This window comes from Pecten maximus, chromosome 8 (genome assembly GCF_902652985.1).
Source record: "Pecten maximus chromosome 8, xPecMax1.1, whole genome shotgun sequence".
NCBI lineage: Eukaryota > Metazoa > Mollusca > Bivalvia > Pectinida > Pectinidae > Pecten > Pecten maximus.
Window position 1 is genome coordinate 38,358,538 of NC_047022.1, and position 20,994 is coordinate 38,379,531.

Consider the following 20,994-nt stretch of genomic DNA (forward strand, 5'->3'; position numbering starts at 1 on the left):
CAGCCTGTCAAAAGTTTCCTGTCGTGTAAACTTCTACTATTAATGGAGTAAGTGTACATGTGCAGTCGTTACATGCACCAATTTTTCTAAATACATGTACGCATCATGCAGTCAGGAAATGTTATACAAGTCTCATGTCAAATATCTCCCGAAATACTTATTACCTATAACATTAGTGACTCTTAATCGACGACAGCAATTTATGTCTAGTGAGGGTGTTAAAAATCTTCAAAATAATTTGAGAAAAACTTAAATGATTTTGTCGAACAAATTATTGGCATGTAAAATTCCTTTGCTTAAAGAAAAAAGAAAAAAAAACGATTCATGAAGGAATTTGGATCTGGATTCAAATGGAAAACATCATGTAAGTTTGAAAACTTACTGTCCAATCCTATTGTATATATGGATACTTATATGGCATATGCTTAAATTAAAGCGGAAAATACGAAAAAACGAAAAGGACATTGATGTTACGTACGGTAACTTGAAACTCGGTGTCAATCATATACATGTACCTTAATCATTCTATACTCTGGTCTTGATACCGAAATGTAATAAAACAGTTACAGCTCTTTGTTTTTATCAATATCGTGATTTATGGAGCTCAGATAACAATACCAACCTTGGCTTTTGGTTATCTCCACTCCACAAATCACCATATCGATCAAACCAACATCATCACTTCACTGTCTTGTATAAATGATTTGGACTTTCAAATTTGTTTTAAAATCGAAATATTGCTATGAATCAATGTTTTGGCGCTGATTTGTTTTAAAGAAAAAAATATATGAAGCTTCACAAATGATAAATTTACGGCGATTTTCTGTCCATCCAAAGATACACAGTTGTATCTGATAATACTGCATTTAGCGAGAGCGCTTTATGATATCGTGTGTGGAAATTCAAATGATTATACAGAACCATGCAGCTATAAAATTATGCAGCCCCTACCGCCCCCCCCCCCCCCCCCCCCCCCCCCCCCCAAAAAAAAACCCCAACCAAAAAAAAAACAAAAACAAAAACATACACACAATATTACATGTATAGATTAGCCCTGGACAGCTGTATCCATGGAAATTGTAACGTCTTATCACAACCAGATTTTCGTTTGTTGTAATAATTAAATTGTTTGAGAAGTTTCAGTTCCAAGCATGGTAACTGTATAACACAAATACCTGATTACTTTTTAAATATCTAGATATCTGGGCGATTTCCAGAGTATCCAAATTCAACTTGTATGAATTAAATTGAAATGTATTAAGGTGGACACCACTATTGGATGAGTTAATCTGACGAAAACTGATTCAAAGAAATTACATATTACCTAATGAAAAATATCAAATATGTATTTACATAATGATATCATTATAAAGTGGTAATGGAAACAGTTATGGAATGGTCATTTCACTATGCGAAATTGAACGTTAAAAGGCTGAGATCCGAAAATCATGAACAAAATATGATGTTTAATGAATGTTCATATATGGTAAACTTATGATATAATTCTTCATCATCGATTGATTTGATAATCAATTGAATTAAAACGTACATAAAGGTAGGGTACACAAATGATATCCTTAACTACCCAGGAATATGTTTATAATCATGTTAACAGGATCAACGAGTAAGGACTGTGTTGTCCGTGCAAAACTGATGAAGAATTCCTCCTTTCTGTGTCGATGTTGTGAACTTATAAAAACGCAGAGAGTGACAACACGACAAGAGAAGAGCGACAAGGTACCAAGCTAGGACCGACAAAGTACCCCGATAATACGATAAGTAGCACGTGACATCGCAAAATAATCTTGTCGCGCACTATTCAACTCTGGTTCATCTAGTTCGTCCTCAAGTCCTCAGTTTGTGTATGTCCCTATTATATTGTATGCATTTCCTCAATAGTCTGTATGTCCCCAAAATCTGGTATGTCATGTCCTCAATTGTCCGTATGTCCCTATTATCTGATATGTCATGTCCTCAATTGTCTGTATGTCCCCATTATCTGGTGTCATGTCCTCAATTGTCTTTATGTCCCGAAAATCTGATATGTCATGTCCTCAATTGTCTGTATGTCCCCATTATCTGGTGTCATGTCCTCAATTGTCTGTATGTCCCTATTATCTGATATGTCATGTCCTCAATAGTCTGTATGTCCCCATTGTCTGGTGTCATGTCCTCAATAGTCTGTATGTCCCCATTGTCTGGTGTCATGTCCTCAATTGTCTGTATGTCCCCATTATCTGGTATGTCATGTCCTCAATGGTCTGTATGTCCCCATTGTCTTGTATGTCATGTCCTCAATTGTCTGTATGTCCCCATTATCTGGTATGTCATGTCCTCAATAGTCTGTATGTCCCCATTGTCTGGTGTCATGTCCTCAATTGTCTGTATGTCCCCATTATCTGGTATGTCATGTCCTAAATTGTCTGTATGTCCCATCTATCTGGTATGTCATGTCCTCAATTGTCTGTATGTCCCCATTATCTGGTATGTCATGTCCTCAATTGTCTGTATGTCCCGAAAATCTTATATGTCATGTCCTCAATTGTCTGTATGTCCCCATTATCTGGTGTCATGTCCTCAATTGTCTGTATGTCCCCATTATCTGGTGTCATGTCCTCAATTGTCTATATGTCCCCATTGTCTTGTATGTCATGTCCTCAATTGTCTTTATGTCCCGAAAATCTGATATGTCATGTCCTCAATTGTCTGTATGTCCCCATTATCTGGTGTCATGTCCTCAATTGTCTGTATGTCCCTATTATCTGATATGTCATGTCCTCAATAGTCTGTATGTCCCCATTGTCTGGTGTCATGTCCTCAATTGTCTGTATGTCCCTATTATCTGATATGTCATGTCCTCAATTGTCTGTATGTCCCCATTATCTGGTGTCATGTCCTCAATTGTCTGTATGTCCCTATTATCTGATATGTCATGTCCTCAATAGTCTGTATGTCCCCATTATCTGGTGTCATGTCCTCAATTGTCTGTATGTCCCCATTATCTGGTATGTCATGTCCTGAATTGTCCGTATGTCCCCATTATCTGGTATGTCATATCCTGAATTGTCTGTATGTCCCCATTATCTGGTGTCATGTCCTCAATTGTCTGTATGTCCCCATTATCTGGTATGTCATGTCCTCAATTGTCTGTATGTCCCCATTGTCTGGTATGTCAGGTCCTCAATTGTCTGTATGTCCCCATTGTCTTGTATGTCATGTCCTCAATTGTCTGTATGTCCCCATTATCTGGTGTCATGTCCTCACTTGTCTGTATGTCCCCATTATCTGGTATGTCATGTCCTAAATTGTCTGTATGTCCCCATTATCTGGTATGTCATGTCCTCAATTGTCGGTATGTCCCCATTATCTGGTATGTCATGTCCTCAATTGTCTGTATGTCCCCATTATCTGGTATGTCATGTCCTCAATTGTCTGTATGTCCCCATTATCTGGTGTCATGTCCTCACTTGTCTGTATGTCCCCATTGTCTTGTATGTCATGTCCTCAATTGTCTGTATGTCCCTATTATCTGGTGTCATGTCCTCAATGGTCTGTATGTCCCCATTATCTGGTATGTCATGTCCTGAATTGTCTGTATGTCCCCATTATCTGGTATGTCATGTCCTGAATTGTCTGTATGTCCTCATTATCTGGTATGTCATGTCCTCAATTGTCTGTATGTCCCCATTATCTGATATGTCATGTCCTCAATTGTCTGTATGTCCCCATTTTCTTGTATGTCATGTCCTCAATTGTCTGTATGTCCCCATTGTCTGGTATGTCATGTCCTCAATGGTCTGTATGTCCCCATTATCTGGTATGTCATGTCCTCAATAGTCTGTATGTCCCCATTATCTGGTATGTCATGTCCTCAATGGTCTGTATGTCCCCATTGTCTTGTATGTCATGTCCTCAATTGTCTGTATGTCCCCATTATCTGGTATGTCATTTCCTCAATGGTCTGTATGTCCCCATTGTCTTGTATGTCATGTCCTCAATTGTCTGTATGTCCCCATTGTCTGGTATGTCATGTCCTCAATTGTCTGTATGTCCCCATTATCTGGTGTCATGTCCTCAATGGTCTGTATGTCCCCATTATCTGGTATGTCATGTCCTCAATTGTCTGTATGTCCCCATTGTCTGGTATGTCATGTCCTCAATTGTCTGTATATCCCCATTATCTGGTATGTCATGTCCTCAATAGTCTGTATGTCCCCATTATCTGGTATGTCATGTCCTCAATAGTCTGTATGTCCCCATTGTCTTGTATGTCATGTCCTCAATTGTCTGTATGTCCCCATTGTCTGGTATGTCATGTCCTCAATTGTCTGTATGTCTCCATCTATCTGGTATGTCATGTCCTCAATTGTCTGTATGTCCCCATTATCTGGTATGTCATGTCCTCAATAGTCTGTATGTCCCATCTATCTGGTATGTCATGTCCTCAATTGTCTGTATGTCCCCATTATCTGGTATGTCATGTCCTAAATTGTCTGTATGTCCCATCTATCTGGTATGTCATGTCCTCAATTGTCTGTATGTCCCCATTATCTGGTATGTCATGTCCTCAATGGTCTGTATGTCCCCATTATCTGGTATGTCATGTCCTCAATTGTCTGTATGTCTCCATCTATCTGGTATGTCATGTCCTCAATTGTCTGTATGTCCCCATTATCTGGTATGTCATGTCCTCAATTGTCTGTATGTCTCCATCTATCTGGTATGTCATGTCCTCAATAGTCTGTATGTCCCCATTATCTGGTATGTCATGTCCTCAATAGTCTGTATGTCCCCATTATCTGGTGTCATGTCCTCAATTGTCTGTATGTCCCCATTATCTGGTATGTCATGTCCTAAATTGTCTGTATGTCCCATCTATCTGGTATGTCATGTCCTCAATTGTCTGTATGTCCCCATTATCTGGTATGTCATGTCCTCAATAGTCTGTATGTCCCCATTGATCTCATATGTTGCCTCATGCACTAATAATAATTTAACATATGTGTATCTGAACAAATGATAAACAATAGATATTGAGGAAAAAACTATTTATTATTATTTTTTTGGTGATATTTTTCAACTTATATCATTTTTCAACATGTTAATTACACATTTAACAAACTTCATGATATTGAACAACACCTTTAACAAAGTCATAAAAACAAAGTAAAAAGGGGATCATGATAAACTGTTAGCAGCCTCGTCTGTTACACTGACACCAAGATGGAGGTACGTAATCTTCAGAAACCATGCTCCTCTAAATTAACTTTTACCACAAAATCATATTTTCCACATTAGAATCAAAAAGGTTTTTACATTCAATTTATTTATATAGATTTTTTTCAATAACAAAATAAAATTTTCTATAAAAATACAATGTAACAGAATTAAGATGAATTTACTCCCAATATTGCCCTCACAATATTAAAATAAAATCTTAGTTATTTGTTAATGCTAATATATGCTTACTGTTATATCCATTATGATCAATGCCATGTAAATTGCCAACCCATACCTACTGTAGTCCATTTCATTGTTCTGTATTAAGCCAACCACCTACCTTGAGCCCAAGTTTCCTACATTTACCAAAATGGATTTATTACAGGACAAAGATGGTAATGTTTTAATTTGGCGACTGAATACATAGTAAAATCAACAAGATAGCACTTCAACATAAAATACATAATGTTTATAAAATAGTTTAAAACACACAAATTCTACATTTCATAATCAATACCAAGTATGTTTTTTTAACTTCTATCATAATCAATAACGGTATGTTTTTTTTAACTTTTATCATTATTGATACCGGGTATGTTTTTTAACTTCTATAGTTATCAATACCGGGTATGTTTTTTTAACTTTTATCATAATCAATAACGGTATGTTTTTTAACTTTTATCATAATCAATACCAGGTATGTTTTTAAACTTTTATCATAATCAATACCAGGTATGTTTTTTAACTTCTATCATAATCAATACCAGGTATGTTTTTAAACTTTTATCATAATCAATAACGGTATGTTTTTTAACTTCTATCATAATCAATACCGGTAATGTTTTTTTAACTTCTATCATAATCAATACCAGGTATGTTTTTTAACTTCTATCATAATCAATACCAGGTATGTTTTTTTAACTTCTATCATAATCAATACCAGGTATGTTTTTTAACTTCTATCGTAATCAATACCAGGTATGTTTTTTAACTTCTATCATAATCAATACCGGTAATGTTTTTTAACTTCTATCATAATCAATACCAGGTATGTTTTTTAACTTCTATCATAATCAATACCAGGTATGTTTTTTAACTTCTATCATTATCAATACCGGGTATGTTTTTTAACTTCTATCGTAATCAATACCAGGTTTGTTTTTTAACTTCTATCATTATCAATACCAGGTATGTTTTTTAACTTCTAACATAATCAATACCAGGTATGTTTTTTAACTTCTAACATAATCAATACCAGGTATGTTTTTTAACTTCTAACATAATCAATACCAGGTATGTTTTTTAACTTCTAACATAATCAATACCAGGTATGTTTTTTAACTTCTATCGTAATCAATACCAGGTATGTTTTTTAACTTCTATCATAATCAATACCGGTAATGTTTTTTAACTTCTATCATAATCAATACCAGGTATGTTTTTTAACTTCTATCATTATCAATACCAGGTATGTTTTTTTAACTTCTATCATAATCAATACCAGGTATGTTTTTTAACTTCTATCGTAATCAATACCAGGTATGTTTTTTAACTTCTATCATAATCAATACCGGTAATGTTTTTTAACTTCTATCATAATCAATACCAGGTATGTTTATTAACTTCTATCATAATCAATACCAGGTATGTTTTTTAACTTCTATCATAATCAATACCAGGTATGTTTTTTTAACTTCTATCATAATCAATACCGGGTATGTTTTTTAACTTCTAACATAATCAATAACGGTATGTTTTTTAACTTCTATCATAATCAATACCAGGTATGTTTTTTTACTTTTATCATAATCAATACCAGGTATGTTTATTAACTTCTATCAGTCACCTTGTTGTCTTGCATAATTTGTATTTAAATTATTTTATTTTTGTTGTAGTCTGTCATACCATACCGGATTTAAAGATGTTTTACCTAACAAAGACATTAAATTTTGTAACAAGATTAAAAATTACAAAAATATAGGTTGTTCTGAGTAATAAAATGTGTAAGAAATTGTTGAACTACTCCATAAAACCGTTAGTAAAAGTAAACATTTTATACATTTTTGTGTGTACAGTCAATTAAAAAAATCAGATAAAAAAAGTAAGAAGAGCTTTACATAAAAACTTGTCTAAATTAAAATATTACAGAATATATTTATATATAGCACTTGTGAATTCTTTACAGATTAATGATTTTATGTGTCATTATATAATGACATATTAAATCATTAATCTATATTGTAGCATGTAAAAGGATGTTCAGTTCTGTAAATTTTTTTCAGCAACTTTTAAATCCGTATACAACCCTACAATCAGGTATCTCTGCCCCCCATTCACACACAGGTTCCACATTCAGGGAACTATCTCTGTCAGGGAATGAGGGAGTAAGTTAGTATTATCGAAAAATAGGTGAGGGTGCGCTTATTTAATCAAATACAGTATTTCACTTCAATGATCTTGCATACCCCGAGCCTAAACAAGGAAGGTATGAACTTGGCTAAAGACTGCAATGTAATATTTGTCTTAAAAAATACAAACAATTATAAAGAGGAATATTAGGTACAACATTTTCAGTTTTTCATGCTACATGGAATTAATGAATTAGTTACAAAATTTAAGAGAGATACACCATAAATGTAGAGTTAAGCAATGAAACAGCAGAAAGACTATACAATTCACTTCTGTATTACAATAATCTCAGGTCACAGTGGTAAAACAATTGTCTTTCATCTAGGCCCCAAATGTTTGATTCCCCGATTGGACGCAAAAAATTATGGGGTCACCTGCCCAGCACGTTAATTTCATTTTCTATAAAAGCACCTTAAAACACACAAACCAATTAACAATAATCATATACTTACTAGAAGTATACATAACAGATTCTAACAACACGCAAATATATGAAATGGCTGCATTTAACAATTATGATATATCTATATAGGCCATAATAAGAATAAGCTACACTCCTGTAATTAGCAACTCAATAGACAAATATTTACATAACTTATATTGCAGTACATGTATTTTCCTATACATGTAATTGTACTAATGATGTATTAGGTATTGGTGATTTTCACGTTAAATTTAAATGTCTATTTAGTAACAAACTCATATTCAGCTTTCTATATTTTCAATTTTCAAAGTTCACCATAAAATATTTTGGCACACAGGAACTTATCTCATAAAATCACATCTGTTATTCAATAAAAACTTAAAATCTACACTGTGTGTAGATATATAAAATGAAAAACATGATTCTTATGATCTTTTGGAAAATTCTTACTTTTTTTCTTAATTCTACAAGATTAAAATGTACAGGATTCACAACTGAAGTCAAACATTTCATTTGTATATGATACAATAAAAAACCTGTATATAAGTGGCATCGGTCATATTTCCTTGCCAATGTAAATGTTGTAGTTACTGGCCAAACAAAGTCTCATTTCAAGTTCTAGTCAAATTAACTTAAATTTGAATCAGTGGCTAAGAAGGAGTTGTTTGAAGAAGTTGTTGACGGACAGACAACGGAAGCCACAGTATGGCATCAACTCACCTTGGTGTTTTGGACCAGGTGAACTAAAAAGTATGTTAAGCAGAAATAATAGGAGAGTAATTGTCTTCAAACATTCATTAGTAATTTTACAGTTTTAACATCTTACATAGTAGTATGTTAATGACTTATTGATTATAGAGAGGAAGGATATCTTGTATCCCTGTTTGAAATCCTCACCATTTTCTCCATATCAATGTTGAAGTATTCAAACAAAAGTTAGTAAATAAGGGCAACAGACTGTTAAATTGGACAAGTTAATGCAGGACGTCTGTGACAATCATGGATCGCATTAACATTGACAACTTCTAACTCAAGGGAGAATATCAGGAGTTATCAAGTTTGAATTTTTCAACATTTTTACACAAGTTAATGCAGAACGTCTATGACAAGTAAAAGAACATCATGGATCACATTAATATCAGGCAATACATATATATATATATATATCAAATATGTAATTTTTACACATTTGCAATGTATCATTCATCATCAAAATCTCATACTAGACCTTAAAATCGACACATTTCTTCATGGAATCACTTACCTAAGGAACTAGACAATGTCTACAATTATTAAGCATGAATGCCCTTACTGAATGATTTTTGACAAAAAGGCTATACACATTTATATGAATTGTAAAAGTAGCCTTGACCTTGATCTCAGAACACCGAAGGTTAATTTATTTATTGTATTCTTATACATGATATTTGTATGCGAGTTAATCAAAATTTGCCACAAAATGATATTGCTAGTCTAGAAATGCTGATGGTTTTCTAAAAATAGTAAGAGTGACCTTGACATTGGCCTTGAAACACAGAAAAACACACTCATAGTACTCTCATAAATGAGCATTGTAAGAGGCGATATCAATCAAATGAGACAGGAAAATACATGTAATTGTATGGGACAGACATTTTATGCTCCCAACTCCTACCTTAAGACATGGCTGACATTTTATGCTCCCAAGTCCTACCTTAAGACATGGCTGACATTTTATGCTCCCAACTCCTACCCTAAGATATGGCTGACATTTTATGCTCACCACTCCTACCCTAAGATATGGCTGACATTTTATGCTCCCAACTCCTACCCTAAGATATGCAAGGGACAAAAATGGAAATAAATTAACTAGAGAAAGGAAATTCTTAAATTTTCTGATACAAGGCTAGCCACAGTTAGACTAATCTTGTTACCAAGGTTGAAAATTCAACATCTCACTACAATATGTCATGCATATGTAACATGAGGCCCATGGACCTTAATGGTCTGATGTGTACACATGTACTGTTATACAGTAGTTGTTTGTTTAAAAATTTTAACACATTTGATCCCTGTGACCATGAATGTAGGCCAAGGTCATTAATTTTACAAACTTGGTAGCCTTCACAGCAGCATGCTTCTTGCCCAATATCATAACATGGGCTCAGTGAATATTGAGAAAAGAAAAAAAATATAAACTGTTTACGAACAGTTGATGGGATGGATGACGACAGCCATTTGGTCAATTACAATAGGTCACTTCAAACTTTGTCTCTGATGACCGAAAGTTCTATTGTTCAATTACTTCATTTAGATGTTATAGTAAAATAAAGTGTCTCCCTCTAGGGTGAGGAATCTCACACAGACGAAATCTATGACAATCTACTATATTACAGCTACATCTGACCTGACTGAATATGACAGGTGGACACGTAATTAGTCAGGCTTATCTAATTAAGTCAGGTCTATCTAATTAGTCAGATCAAAGGGAGCACTCAGTGGGGTCTCATCCTCAAGTGTATCTAAGTCTGATGGTGAAGGTGAGGGATCGTCAAATCCACCTGTCAACGTGAATGGTGACATCCTTGTAAACGCCTGGTCATCATTGTCAGCTCCGGACAGAAACTCCATTTCTGTGTCACCCGAGGGGGAGTTCTGTAATCCAGCAAATAGGCATCATTACACACCAAAAACAATGTACATATGATCTTAACAAACACGAGAGTTCTACACTGATTTTATTTCTGTCTCAAACATTTTTTACACTATTTACAAATTCATAAAACAATTTGCTACTATTGTAAAACTGTCTAGTCAAAACCTGGCTTACCAAATACAAGATACATATATATATCATAGAATTATGTTATCTTTATAAGGTCCAATGTGAGCATGTGGTTCTGAATAGCAACTTCACTTTCAAAAAACAATTAATTTGAATATAGAGTGTGCCAATCTTCTAAATGTCATAAAAGGAAGTGCGCCACTCTTTTATCCTAAATGTCATAAAAGGAAGTGTGCCACTCTTTTATCCTAAATGTCATAAAAGGAAGTGTGCCACTCTTTTATCCTAAATGTCATAAAAGGAAGTGTGCCAATCATTTATCCTAAATGTCATAAAAGGAAGTGTGCCACTCTTTTATCCTAAATGTCATAAAAGGAAGTGCACCAATCTTTTATCCTAAATGTCATAAAAGGAAGTGTGCCAATCTTTTATCCTAAATGTCATAAAAGGAAGTGCACCAATCTTTTATCCTAAATGTCATAAAAGGAAGTGTGCCACTCTTTTGTCCTAAATGTCATAAAAGGAAGTGCGCCAATCATTTATCCTAAATGTCATAAAAGGAAGTGTGCCACTCTTTTATCCTAAATGTCATAAAAGGAAGTGCACCAATCTTTTATCCTAAATGTCATAAAAGGAAGTGTGCCACTCTTTTGTCCTAAATGTCATAAAAGGAAATGTGCCAATCTTTTATCCTAAATGTCATAAAAGGAAGTGTGCCAATCTTTTATCCTAAATGTCATAAAAGGAAGTGTGCCACTCTTTTATCCTAAATGTCATAAAAGGAAGTGTGCCACTCTTTTATCCTAAATGTCATAAAAGGAAATGTGCCAATCTTTTATCCTAAATGTCATACAAGGAAGTGCGCCAATCTTTTATCCTAAATGTCATACAAGGAAGTGCACCAATCTTTTATCCTAAATGGCATACAAGGAAGTGTGCCACTCTTTTATCCTAAATGTCATACAAGGAAGTGTGCCACTCTTGAACTGTAATTTTCAGACAATGTTACATGGTATCATTCTGACTTTTTATTACAACCTGTAGAGAGAATGTAAGGATAATGAGAAGCTTACATAGTAGGTATCTACCTGCATCTCATCCTTTATCTTTCTGCTGCTGAAGCTGGGGAAAGGCAGGTGTTTCAATTCATCATCCTCATCCTGTAAAAACATTCCATTTTAACAATTAGCAGAACTTCCACCGAATAAATGATTTTCAAATTTTATTCAAAGTTCATTCCTTTTCTACAATCCAAACGATGATGCTGGCATTTCCTTAATTTTACTTGTATTGATGATGATGATATTTTGTTTGTTGTACCTGTAATAATTATGGCGATGTTTTATTTACCTGTAATGATGATGTTGGTATTTCCTTCGTTTTACCTGTAACAATGACGTCAGTTATTTCCTTCATTTTACCTGTAATAATGATGCCAGTATATCCTTTGCTTTACTTCTAACAATGTTGTTAGTATTTCCTTTGTTTTACCTTTAATGACGCCGGTATTTCCTTTGTTTTACCTGTAATGATGACGCTGGTATTTCGTTAGGTGTTGTTGATCTACTCCTTCCCATCTTTTTACCACTGTCTGTTCTACCTGCCATCATTTGTGCTTTCACCTTCTCTAGCATCCACTCGGGGATGGTGAAGCCAATCAGCTCCTGTGGTATTTGGTTACCATTGTCTCTGTAATACATAAATGTATTTTTCAAGTTCATTTATTATTTTATACTATTTTTCGCACTGCTGGACTGGTGCAGTTTTCTGATATACATATGGACATATCTTGTACATTAAAAAAAAAGTCCCTAGCATCTTTTAAACAGGAAAACATGACAATATCCACAGTGATATCAGCCAAATCTACGGTTGCATGCTTCAACCAGATCCTTGATATCTTCTGACAGCTCCTAATGACCTTACATTACAATACCTATTTATCATCTTGGGAGCTCTTCTTAACATCCCCTATTAACAATACCACATCTTTAAAACCTGTATCCATCGTCATCGGCCAGTTCCTCCACATCCTCCTCTATCACCTTATCCCCTAAACCAGTGATAATGACCTTACCTGTATTCATCGTCCTCGGCCTCCTCCTCCACATCCTCCTCTATCACCTTATCCCCTACACCTGTGATGACCTTACCTGTATTCATCGTCCTCAGCCAGCTCCTCTACATCCTCCTCTATCACCTTATCCCCTACACCTGTGATAATGACCTTACCTGTATTCATCGTCCTCGGCCAGCTCCTTGACATCCTCCAGTAGTAACATATAGGCCTTACCACCAGTGGCTGGCATATGGTGGTTCTCATACAGCCACTGCTTGTCATCTTGGTCTCCAGAAAACTGAAACATCGTATAGAATTAAACAAAGGCAAAATAAAATGACAGCAATTAAACTCCCCTTAACTCATACTGACATTGGAATGATTTGTAGTACAGTGTTTAATTCTTAAGAGACTTTGAGAACACACCAGGAAGATGAAAAATCAGTAGTTTAGTTCATAATTTTCAGAAGTTAAGAGTAAATTAAAAGTCCGAGGCATTTTTTTGTTAACATGACAAATATTAGAATACAATTAAAAACCTGAAGACTTCAGTCTCCCTGACCAGTTAACCCATTTCTTAATATATATGACTATGGAATATCAACCACCAATTAATGAAACCAAAGAAATGTTACTAATTAAAATCTGTGAGTTGAAATTAGTTACCATATATATTCTCACAGCCCAAATCTCACATGTGATTCAACCCTTCTATTTATTATAAGTCTACTACGGTACCTTATAATTAGACCTGTCACAATGAAAAAATTAAGCCTGACACAAACGTCTCTGGACTTTGTTCACTCTGGGGTTTATAATATATAGCTTTTCTATTGCGTTTAAGAAATAGATCTTCGTTTTTTTTCTCTTCTGACAAGTAGCTATGACAGCGTCAATCCAAGCGTTGTCTTTATAATTATTATTAGATAAGTAGAATTATTTCTGACAGTGTCTGCAGAGTAATATTAATTGACAAATTTCCCACACAACAGTACATTTATAAAATATCATCAGTTACATTCTAATTTAGGATACCAACTTTAAAGAGATCTGGATGTTTGATGTAGATCCTTCCCCTGGTGGCTCCCAGACCGAGGGCTCTGTAACAAATAACACAAGTTTATAATCAGAACAAGTAACATGGTGGCTCCCAGACCGAGGGCTCTGTAACAAATAACACAAGTTTATAATCAGAACAAGTAACATGGTGGCTCCCAGACCGAGGGCTCTGTAATAAATAACACAAGTTTATAATCAGAACAAGTAACATGGTGGCTCCCAGACCGAGGGCTCTGTAATAAATAACACAAGTTTATAATCAGAACAAGTAACATGGTGGCTCCCAGACCGAGGGCTCTGTAATAAATAACACAAGTTTATAATCACAACAAGTAACATGGTGGCTCCCAGACCGAGGGCTCTGTAATAAATAACCCAAGTTTATAATCAGAACAAGTAACAAACTAACACAGATATAAATTGTCCTACTGAATTATCTAGAGTATTCTATTAAGTATGAACTGGTCACGTTGGTGACGTTGGATCTTATAGAAAGCTTTTATTAAAATACTATCAACATATCTTAAACAAAACTGAATGAAAATAAGAAGAAAGAGTACAGATCATATTCTGTAACTGAAACTTACTCTTTCACAGAGTTCCAACATAAATATAATTTGTAATATTTCACAGCTTCTTACTTGTTTGCACGAGCTCCCATTATAAATAACGAGTTCAGAGTTATCCTTTCCTGGTCCCACTGCAAATTAAAACATAAACATTGAATTTCAAAGAAAAATTATAATACATTTAATTTCAAATTCATGATATCCTAGAGAGTGCCAACCAATGAATGATCTTTATTTAAATGGTTTTATGTTTTCCCTTCTGTTTCCTTTTCCTCTTACTTATTTGGTATGATATTTGATATTTACATAAAATCTTTGAAAGATATTATACCACAATAACTTTCTGAGAAATTGCGATAACAAACTTCGAAGGTCAAAATCCAAGTTAATCTCCTGCCAGCTGTTTTGTTTTCCTGATCAATCTTATAATGAAATGGGCACAAATAACCGTCAAGGGAATCTACACACCAAGTTTCAGAAAAATGAGAAAAAATCCTTCAGGTGCTTCTCAAGAAATAAAGATAACAATGATTGTATACAGATGGATGGACATATGAATGACAACGACAATGGACGAAGGGAGATTTGAATAGTTCACTGTCTGATGATAATGGGCCAAAAAACAACAAATTGTAAGAATGGTATATAGTATATGTCTATATTTGATATTTTTGAAAAACTGATTTTTTCTTTGTGAAACAGGAGTGACAAATACACTTTTTATAAGAAATAATCGACAAACTAAGATTGTAAGTTTTCACTTTATGTTGAACTTACCTTCGGCCCTTCTCTCTTTACTGGATCACTGCTCTTCAGTTTAGAAGGAGTAGAACGACTGTAAAAATAGAATGAGCAACATATCTGTTGTATTTCTAAAGTCAGCTACATATCTGTTGTATTTCTAAAGTCGGCTACATATCTGTTGTATTTCTAAAGTCGGCTACATATCTGTTGTATTTCTAAAGTCGGCTACATATCTGTTGTATTTCTAAAGTCAGCTACATATCTGTTGTATTTCTAAAGTCGGCTACATATCTGTTGTATTTCTAAAGTCAGCTACATATCTGTTGTATTTCTAAAGTCGGCTACATATCTGTTGTATTTCTAAAGTCGGCTACATATCTGTTGTATTTCTAAAGTCGGCTACATATCTGTTGTATTTCTAAAGTCGGCTACATATCTGTTGTATTTCTAAAGTCGGCTACATATCTGTTGTATTTCTAAAGTCGGCTACATATGTTGTATTTCTAAAGTCGGCTACATATCTGTTGTATTTCTAAAGTCAGCTACATATCTGTTGTATTTCTAAAGTCGGCTACATATCTGTTGTATTTCTAAAGTCGGCTACATATCTGTTGTATTTCTAAAGTCAGCTATATATCTGTTGTATTTCTAAAGTCTTGAATAGCTGACACAAACTTTTGACACGTGCTATTTATAGCAATTCCCACTGATTTGACAGGAGTATAAAAATGGAAGCAAAAAAGATCATATATCTTTGAAGAAATTATGAAACAGGCCATGATTTATTTCCTATAGCTAAAAATAGTGAAAACTAAATGAGTATCTATCTTGGTTTTAGTGTATTATGCCATACGTACCCAGATACAAGTGGAGGTCGTCCCTTTTTCTGAAAGTTATAAAATTCCATCTTTATCAAAAACTAATTGACATATGAGGTTGATTAACAATAAAATATATACTAATATGTAAAACAAATACATTGTATATTCCCTTATGTTTTATATCTGACACGTGGAGAAATAACAACACCAACACATTGCTTATCCCACAAAGCATACAATATCATTTTAAGGGCATTTATATACCAATTTTTCACTTATTATTCAAACTAAGACAACATATGTTTACTGTACATATGTATTACTAACCCGTCTTGGAATAGCATGACTTTTCTCTGAATCTGTGTCGGATTGTTTCCTCTTTCTTCCAAATGGTACCTAAAAGCATGATTATTAGAAAATCTGTCATTCAAACTAAGTATTATATCATTATTACATATACATATATGATTAATATTGAACTTTTATACAAACCAGTCATTACAGTAATAATTTAAACATAAAATCACACAATTATATATCTCACCTGTCCCATTTTGTCTATATACAGGTAGTAAGTTTTATCAATCTTCAAAATTCACTAAAATAATTTCAATTTCATTTCCAAAAACAGATTTCCACTGTGTGATCTATATACCAAGTTTGGTTGAAGTTAGAATTACACTTTTTGAGAAATGGATCAAAATGCAAAATTATAAAGTGAAATAGTGACAACACTGCCGTTGGAAATGTAACACGAAAGTCTCAGTTCGTGACTTTGTCACAGGTACTTTGTCACAGGTGAGACAAAAATAACAGCTTCTAAGCTCTACAGTACAGAGCCACCTCTACAGTACAGTTTAATTTATACTCAAGCAACACTAAACTGACCTAATCTTCATCCTTCTTTTAATTAATTGAAATAACAGCCTTGTTTACACACGATTACTTACTCGACTACGACTACCAGTGCTACCGGTTTCAGACACATTGTCTGGAATGTCCCGGGTGGGTGTCACACTGCAACGACTCTGATCAGACAGGTACATTTTCTTGGCCTGAAAATAAAAGTTTAGAGAATTAATGTTTCTTGGCCCATTCACTTTCCTTTCATTCCTCCCTTACTCCATAAGTTTGTGTTTTTAAGGAGCCACGATCCTGTACGGTACTGGTTGTGTCTATGCAGAATACTTTTAAATTACCTTTATTACTTCAAATAGCATGCAACAGGTCTTCTGTACAGAGTTCAGTGATGTAACCACCAGCTACTACAAGGAAACACCACCACAAACTGACCCTGGCATTTCATGGGGACATGGTGAAAATACAAACCTTTTAATTCTGAAATCAGCCAGTTCTCACTAACTATCTAAAGTTACACCACTCATAATCATTAAAATTGGCTGGCTGGTCAGTATTATATAAACTGACAAATCTAGTGACACTGACCTCCTCCAGCATCTGACGACATACTGCCTGTATGTGTTCCTCACTGACAGCAACAGTTCCACTGTTCTCCTTGATGTTCTCAATACCAGGTTTGAAAAATTTCTGAAATAGATAAAAGATATGTTTCATGCCTGCCTGACTCTCCTAAGTATTTCTTTCATCCAGACTTGTGAATCACTCCAAAAACTCAATGAAGCCTTAAGGGGAGTTTCCTGTTACAGAAGAGAAGTCCCAGAGAAAGAATTATTTGATTGAATATTCAAATGAGATTTTTTTTTAATTGATGCAGTCACTGTTTAATCCCACGCCCACATCATTTGGCCGATGTTTAAAGTTTCAGATTGCTCCAATCCAAGTCCACTTATTACCGAGGTATTTTGCTGTGTTTTGACAAAGAAATATGTTTTCGGCTGGTCTGGTTTAGACAGTGAACTATATATTCTTTCCCAGTAGATACTCAGATAACAGATAGCAGTACACCAACCTCTACATATTGCTGAACGATGACATCAATCTCCTTGTTTATAAACCGCTGTAGATTTTGTCGCAGTAGATCCAGGGATTTTGCAGCACTCACTATACAACCAGACCTAGTAAATAAGTAATAATGTTTTCTTATGTTTATGTGATAATTGGCACATGTTTTGTGAAAGTAAAGAATATGATACTGATGCAGTGCATTTGCTATAAGTATTGATTCAGGAATCATCAAAGTGTATCAATTTAAGTTACAAATACACTTCAGAAAACAGGACAAACTTCAAGCCCTTATTTTCCAGTTACTGAATTATACTTATTCTTCAAGGTTAAAAGGTTTAAAAGTTTTTTCTTCATTATTTTTACAAAACTTTAAAAAGACATCTTGAGAGCAAAAATTTAGTGTTTTCTTACTAGTTCATAATTATATTCTTCAATTATAAAATTACACTTACTAGAAATTTTCAGTTTTTTTCCCCCATTACCTAATTAATTACCTGTGTAAATGTGAATATAGCAAATAGAACCCACATGAAGACAGATGAAGTATAACCACTATATCAGATATGGTCAATATCTGGTCCCATGTGTTATACTTACTTGGCCCTCTGTACAGCGACGGAGTGAGCTCTGTAGGAGGAACGATATATGGAAGTGGTGGGCAGATTAGCAAGGTTTTGTAACCGCATGTTAAAAGGATTGGGCTGAAAAAGAAACAATTATTGAAACAATATTTGTTTCTACAACAAGAATTCCATCAATCAATATTTTTGCTTTATTTTGCACTTTGAAGAAACATATAAATAATAATATTTTTGTTTTATAACATACAGAGAGGGATTAGTGTCATTGATCACTTTATAGGATACTTTCTATACAAAATTGTTTTGTTTTGTATTTGTTTTATTTTTTAGAAGTTTTCATACAGTGTAAAGTACATAGTATACAAAATTGTTAATACACGATATGCATGTTTATTCCATTATCATTATTTATAAAACATGCTATTACTGATCATCAAATTTTACCTAAACCACTCTTTTTATAATAAAGCTCATTCTGGGTTGTAACAGTATATCAAGCAAAACATGTGGATCAAATCTAGTCCTAAATTACTGGTAACACAAACCATATATTAGTAATGTAGTGGTAAATTCGGGAGATGTAATTGGTCATAATTTCAATCCTTCTAATATATAAAGCAGATCTCAGTCAAAGGATAATAACAGAAGCCCCTTCAATTTTACTTAGGTGTGCTCTATGACTTATTACATTCATATTGGCTTGTGCAGCCAACAACCTTCTCAACTATCATTAACTTGTATTGTTATCAACTTCTCCACTATCATTAACTTGTATTGTTATCAACTTCTCCACTATCATTAACTTGTATTGTTATCAACTTCTCCACTATCATTAACTTGTATTGTTATCAACTTCTCCACTATCATTAACTTGTATTGTTATCAACTTCTCCACTATCATTAACTTGTATTGTTATCAACTTCTCCGCTATCATTAACTTGTATTGTTATCAACATATTAACTTACTATGGGAGTCAGCTCTTCCATATCTACATTTTTATCCTCCTTATGCCTGCCTGCCTCGTTCTCGTGAGAGTTGACTGGAGAGACTGGGAGAAGCTTGGGCATGTCATCAGCAGCATCAGCAATAAGCGGCTCCCTCAGGGACGGAGTTATCCTCTTCTGATGTCCGACTGGAAACTCATCCTTGTTTTCCATAGTGAGCTGGTGGTAGGGGAAAAGCTTTGCATGTGCCTTTGGTGGAAACGTGAATGGATTGACTTGCTTATGGTGGTGAACTGTTTGTTTCTGAGATTGTTCAGGTTTCTTTGAAGGTCCAAATACATCTGCAATGGATGTTTTTTCAGACCTAGGGACATCAGCTACTGCCTCCCGAGACATTTGTATGACAGAAAATGGAGGGGGAGTTCTTTTCTCTTCCTGTTTTGGGTGGTTATCAGGAAGCCTAACCAAGCTCACGACAGGCTGACGAATCTGTGCGGCGTTATGCGGTAAAGTGATGGATGTTGGTACTGTGGATGGGAGCATGGCCTGTACTGAGGACAGGTGAGAGGACTGTACAGAGGATGTGTGAGAGGTGTGTACAGATGACATGTTTGAAGCTTGTTGACTTGCCCCTTTAGCTGCATAGGTCTGATGCAAGGCAGCTAACTGCTCTTTGTGTCTATGTTGTGGTTTTGGTGAGGGTACCTTGTGCCTGAATCCCTCTGCTGGTACACCGTCATGACCACCTCCTGTGGACATTTTGGGAGAAATACTTCCTGGTATTACATAACGCAATGGTTGTTGTGGGGTTGTTGTGGGCACTAACTGTGAAACTGATGTTAAATGTGAGGTGGTCCCAGGTGCTGGACTTACACGTTTTAATTCTATACTTCCCGACAATGATGGATGATGATGTTGATGAGGGGACGGACCTCTTCTACCAGGGCCCTGGACAACTGGAGTGGGACTTACAGTTTTTCTAGATCCCGTCAACCTCAAACTTGTACATGATAGGACCATGTTCATGTGACTTTGTCTCTTCCTTTGTAACTCGGCTGCCATGCTGAGCTGAATGCATTGCTTGATTTACAGAATGCATCTGGGCATTAGAGACTCCCTGGAGTAAAGTTTGGCGCAGGATCTCATTCTGTAACTGCCCTCCTGACTGGACAGTGCTGAGGATCTGACTTGGGATGGAAAATGAACCTCCCTCAGAACGACTCAACTTGCTGAAATTTAACTCTGGAGCCTGAAAAAAGACCATACTTGAATTAATTTAACTGCGAGAATTATCACCTGGTTCTATAACAACTTTTTCTATATTTATTTCTTTATATCCTTAACATGTTAATTAGTCTCGTTCTGTTTTGAGACAGGAAGGAAGCTTTGATAGACAGGTATATATATAGACAGGATGAGTGTTATTGGTATACAGTTTTGTAGACTTGTTATAGGTATATATATAGACAGGA

At 34.8% G+C, this 20,994-nt stretch overlaps 1 protein-coding gene across 6 annotated transcripts; it reads right to left on the reverse strand.

Moving 5' to 3' along the window:
* Nucleotides 1-5,033: 5,033 nt before the first annotated feature.
* Nucleotides 5,034-20,704, reverse strand: LOC117333434. 6 transcript variants are annotated; one of them, XR_004533896.1, is made up of 15 exons: nucleotides 19,544-20,704; nucleotides 18,593-18,696; nucleotides 18,000-18,105; nucleotides 17,516-17,617; nucleotides 17,020-17,124; nucleotides 16,397-16,465; nucleotides 16,106-16,134; nucleotides 15,282-15,339; nucleotides 14,577-14,635; nucleotides 13,916-13,976; nucleotides 13,050-13,174; nucleotides 12,341-12,506; nucleotides 11,891-11,977; nucleotides 9,864-10,687; nucleotides 5,034-9,707 (listed from the first exon to the last, which is right to left on the reverse strand). XR_004533896.1 is itself a non-coding variant. In XM_033892728.1 (14 exons), the coding sequence occupies exons 1-14, from the start codon at nucleotides 20,582-20,584 to the stop codon at nucleotides 10,502-10,504; spliced, it is 2,283 nt and encodes a 760-aa protein (XP_033748619.1). In that variant the 5' UTR covers nucleotides 20,585-20,704; the 3' UTR covers nucleotides 5,034-10,501. The 6 variants fall into 6 exon arrangements, 3 of the variants coding, with proteins under 3 accessions (XP_033748619.1, XP_033748618.1, XP_033748620.1); XR_004533895.1 differs by having other exon boundaries at nucleotides 5,034-9,746; XR_004533894.1 differs by having other exon boundaries at nucleotides 9,747-10,687.
* Between the last annotated feature and the right edge of the window lie 290 nt (nucleotides 20,705-20,994).

What these genes read in the sequence shown, in the direction of transcription:
- LOC117333434 (XM_033892727.1), bottom strand. Translation starts at nt 20,584, where the DNA reads ATGGCAGCCGAGTTACAAAGGAAGAGACAAAGTCACATGAACATGGTC. An exon ending in TCGTTCAGCAATATGTAGAG is followed by an intron (nt 17,618 to 17,999) that starts GTTGGTGTACTG and finishes TATCTATTTCAG; the next exon opens with AAATTTTTCAAACCTGGTAT. An exon ending in AACATCCAGATCTCTTTAAA is followed by an intron (nt 13,175 to 13,915) that starts GTTGGTATCCTA and finishes ACGATGTTTCAG; the next exon opens with TTTTCTGGAGACCAAGATGA.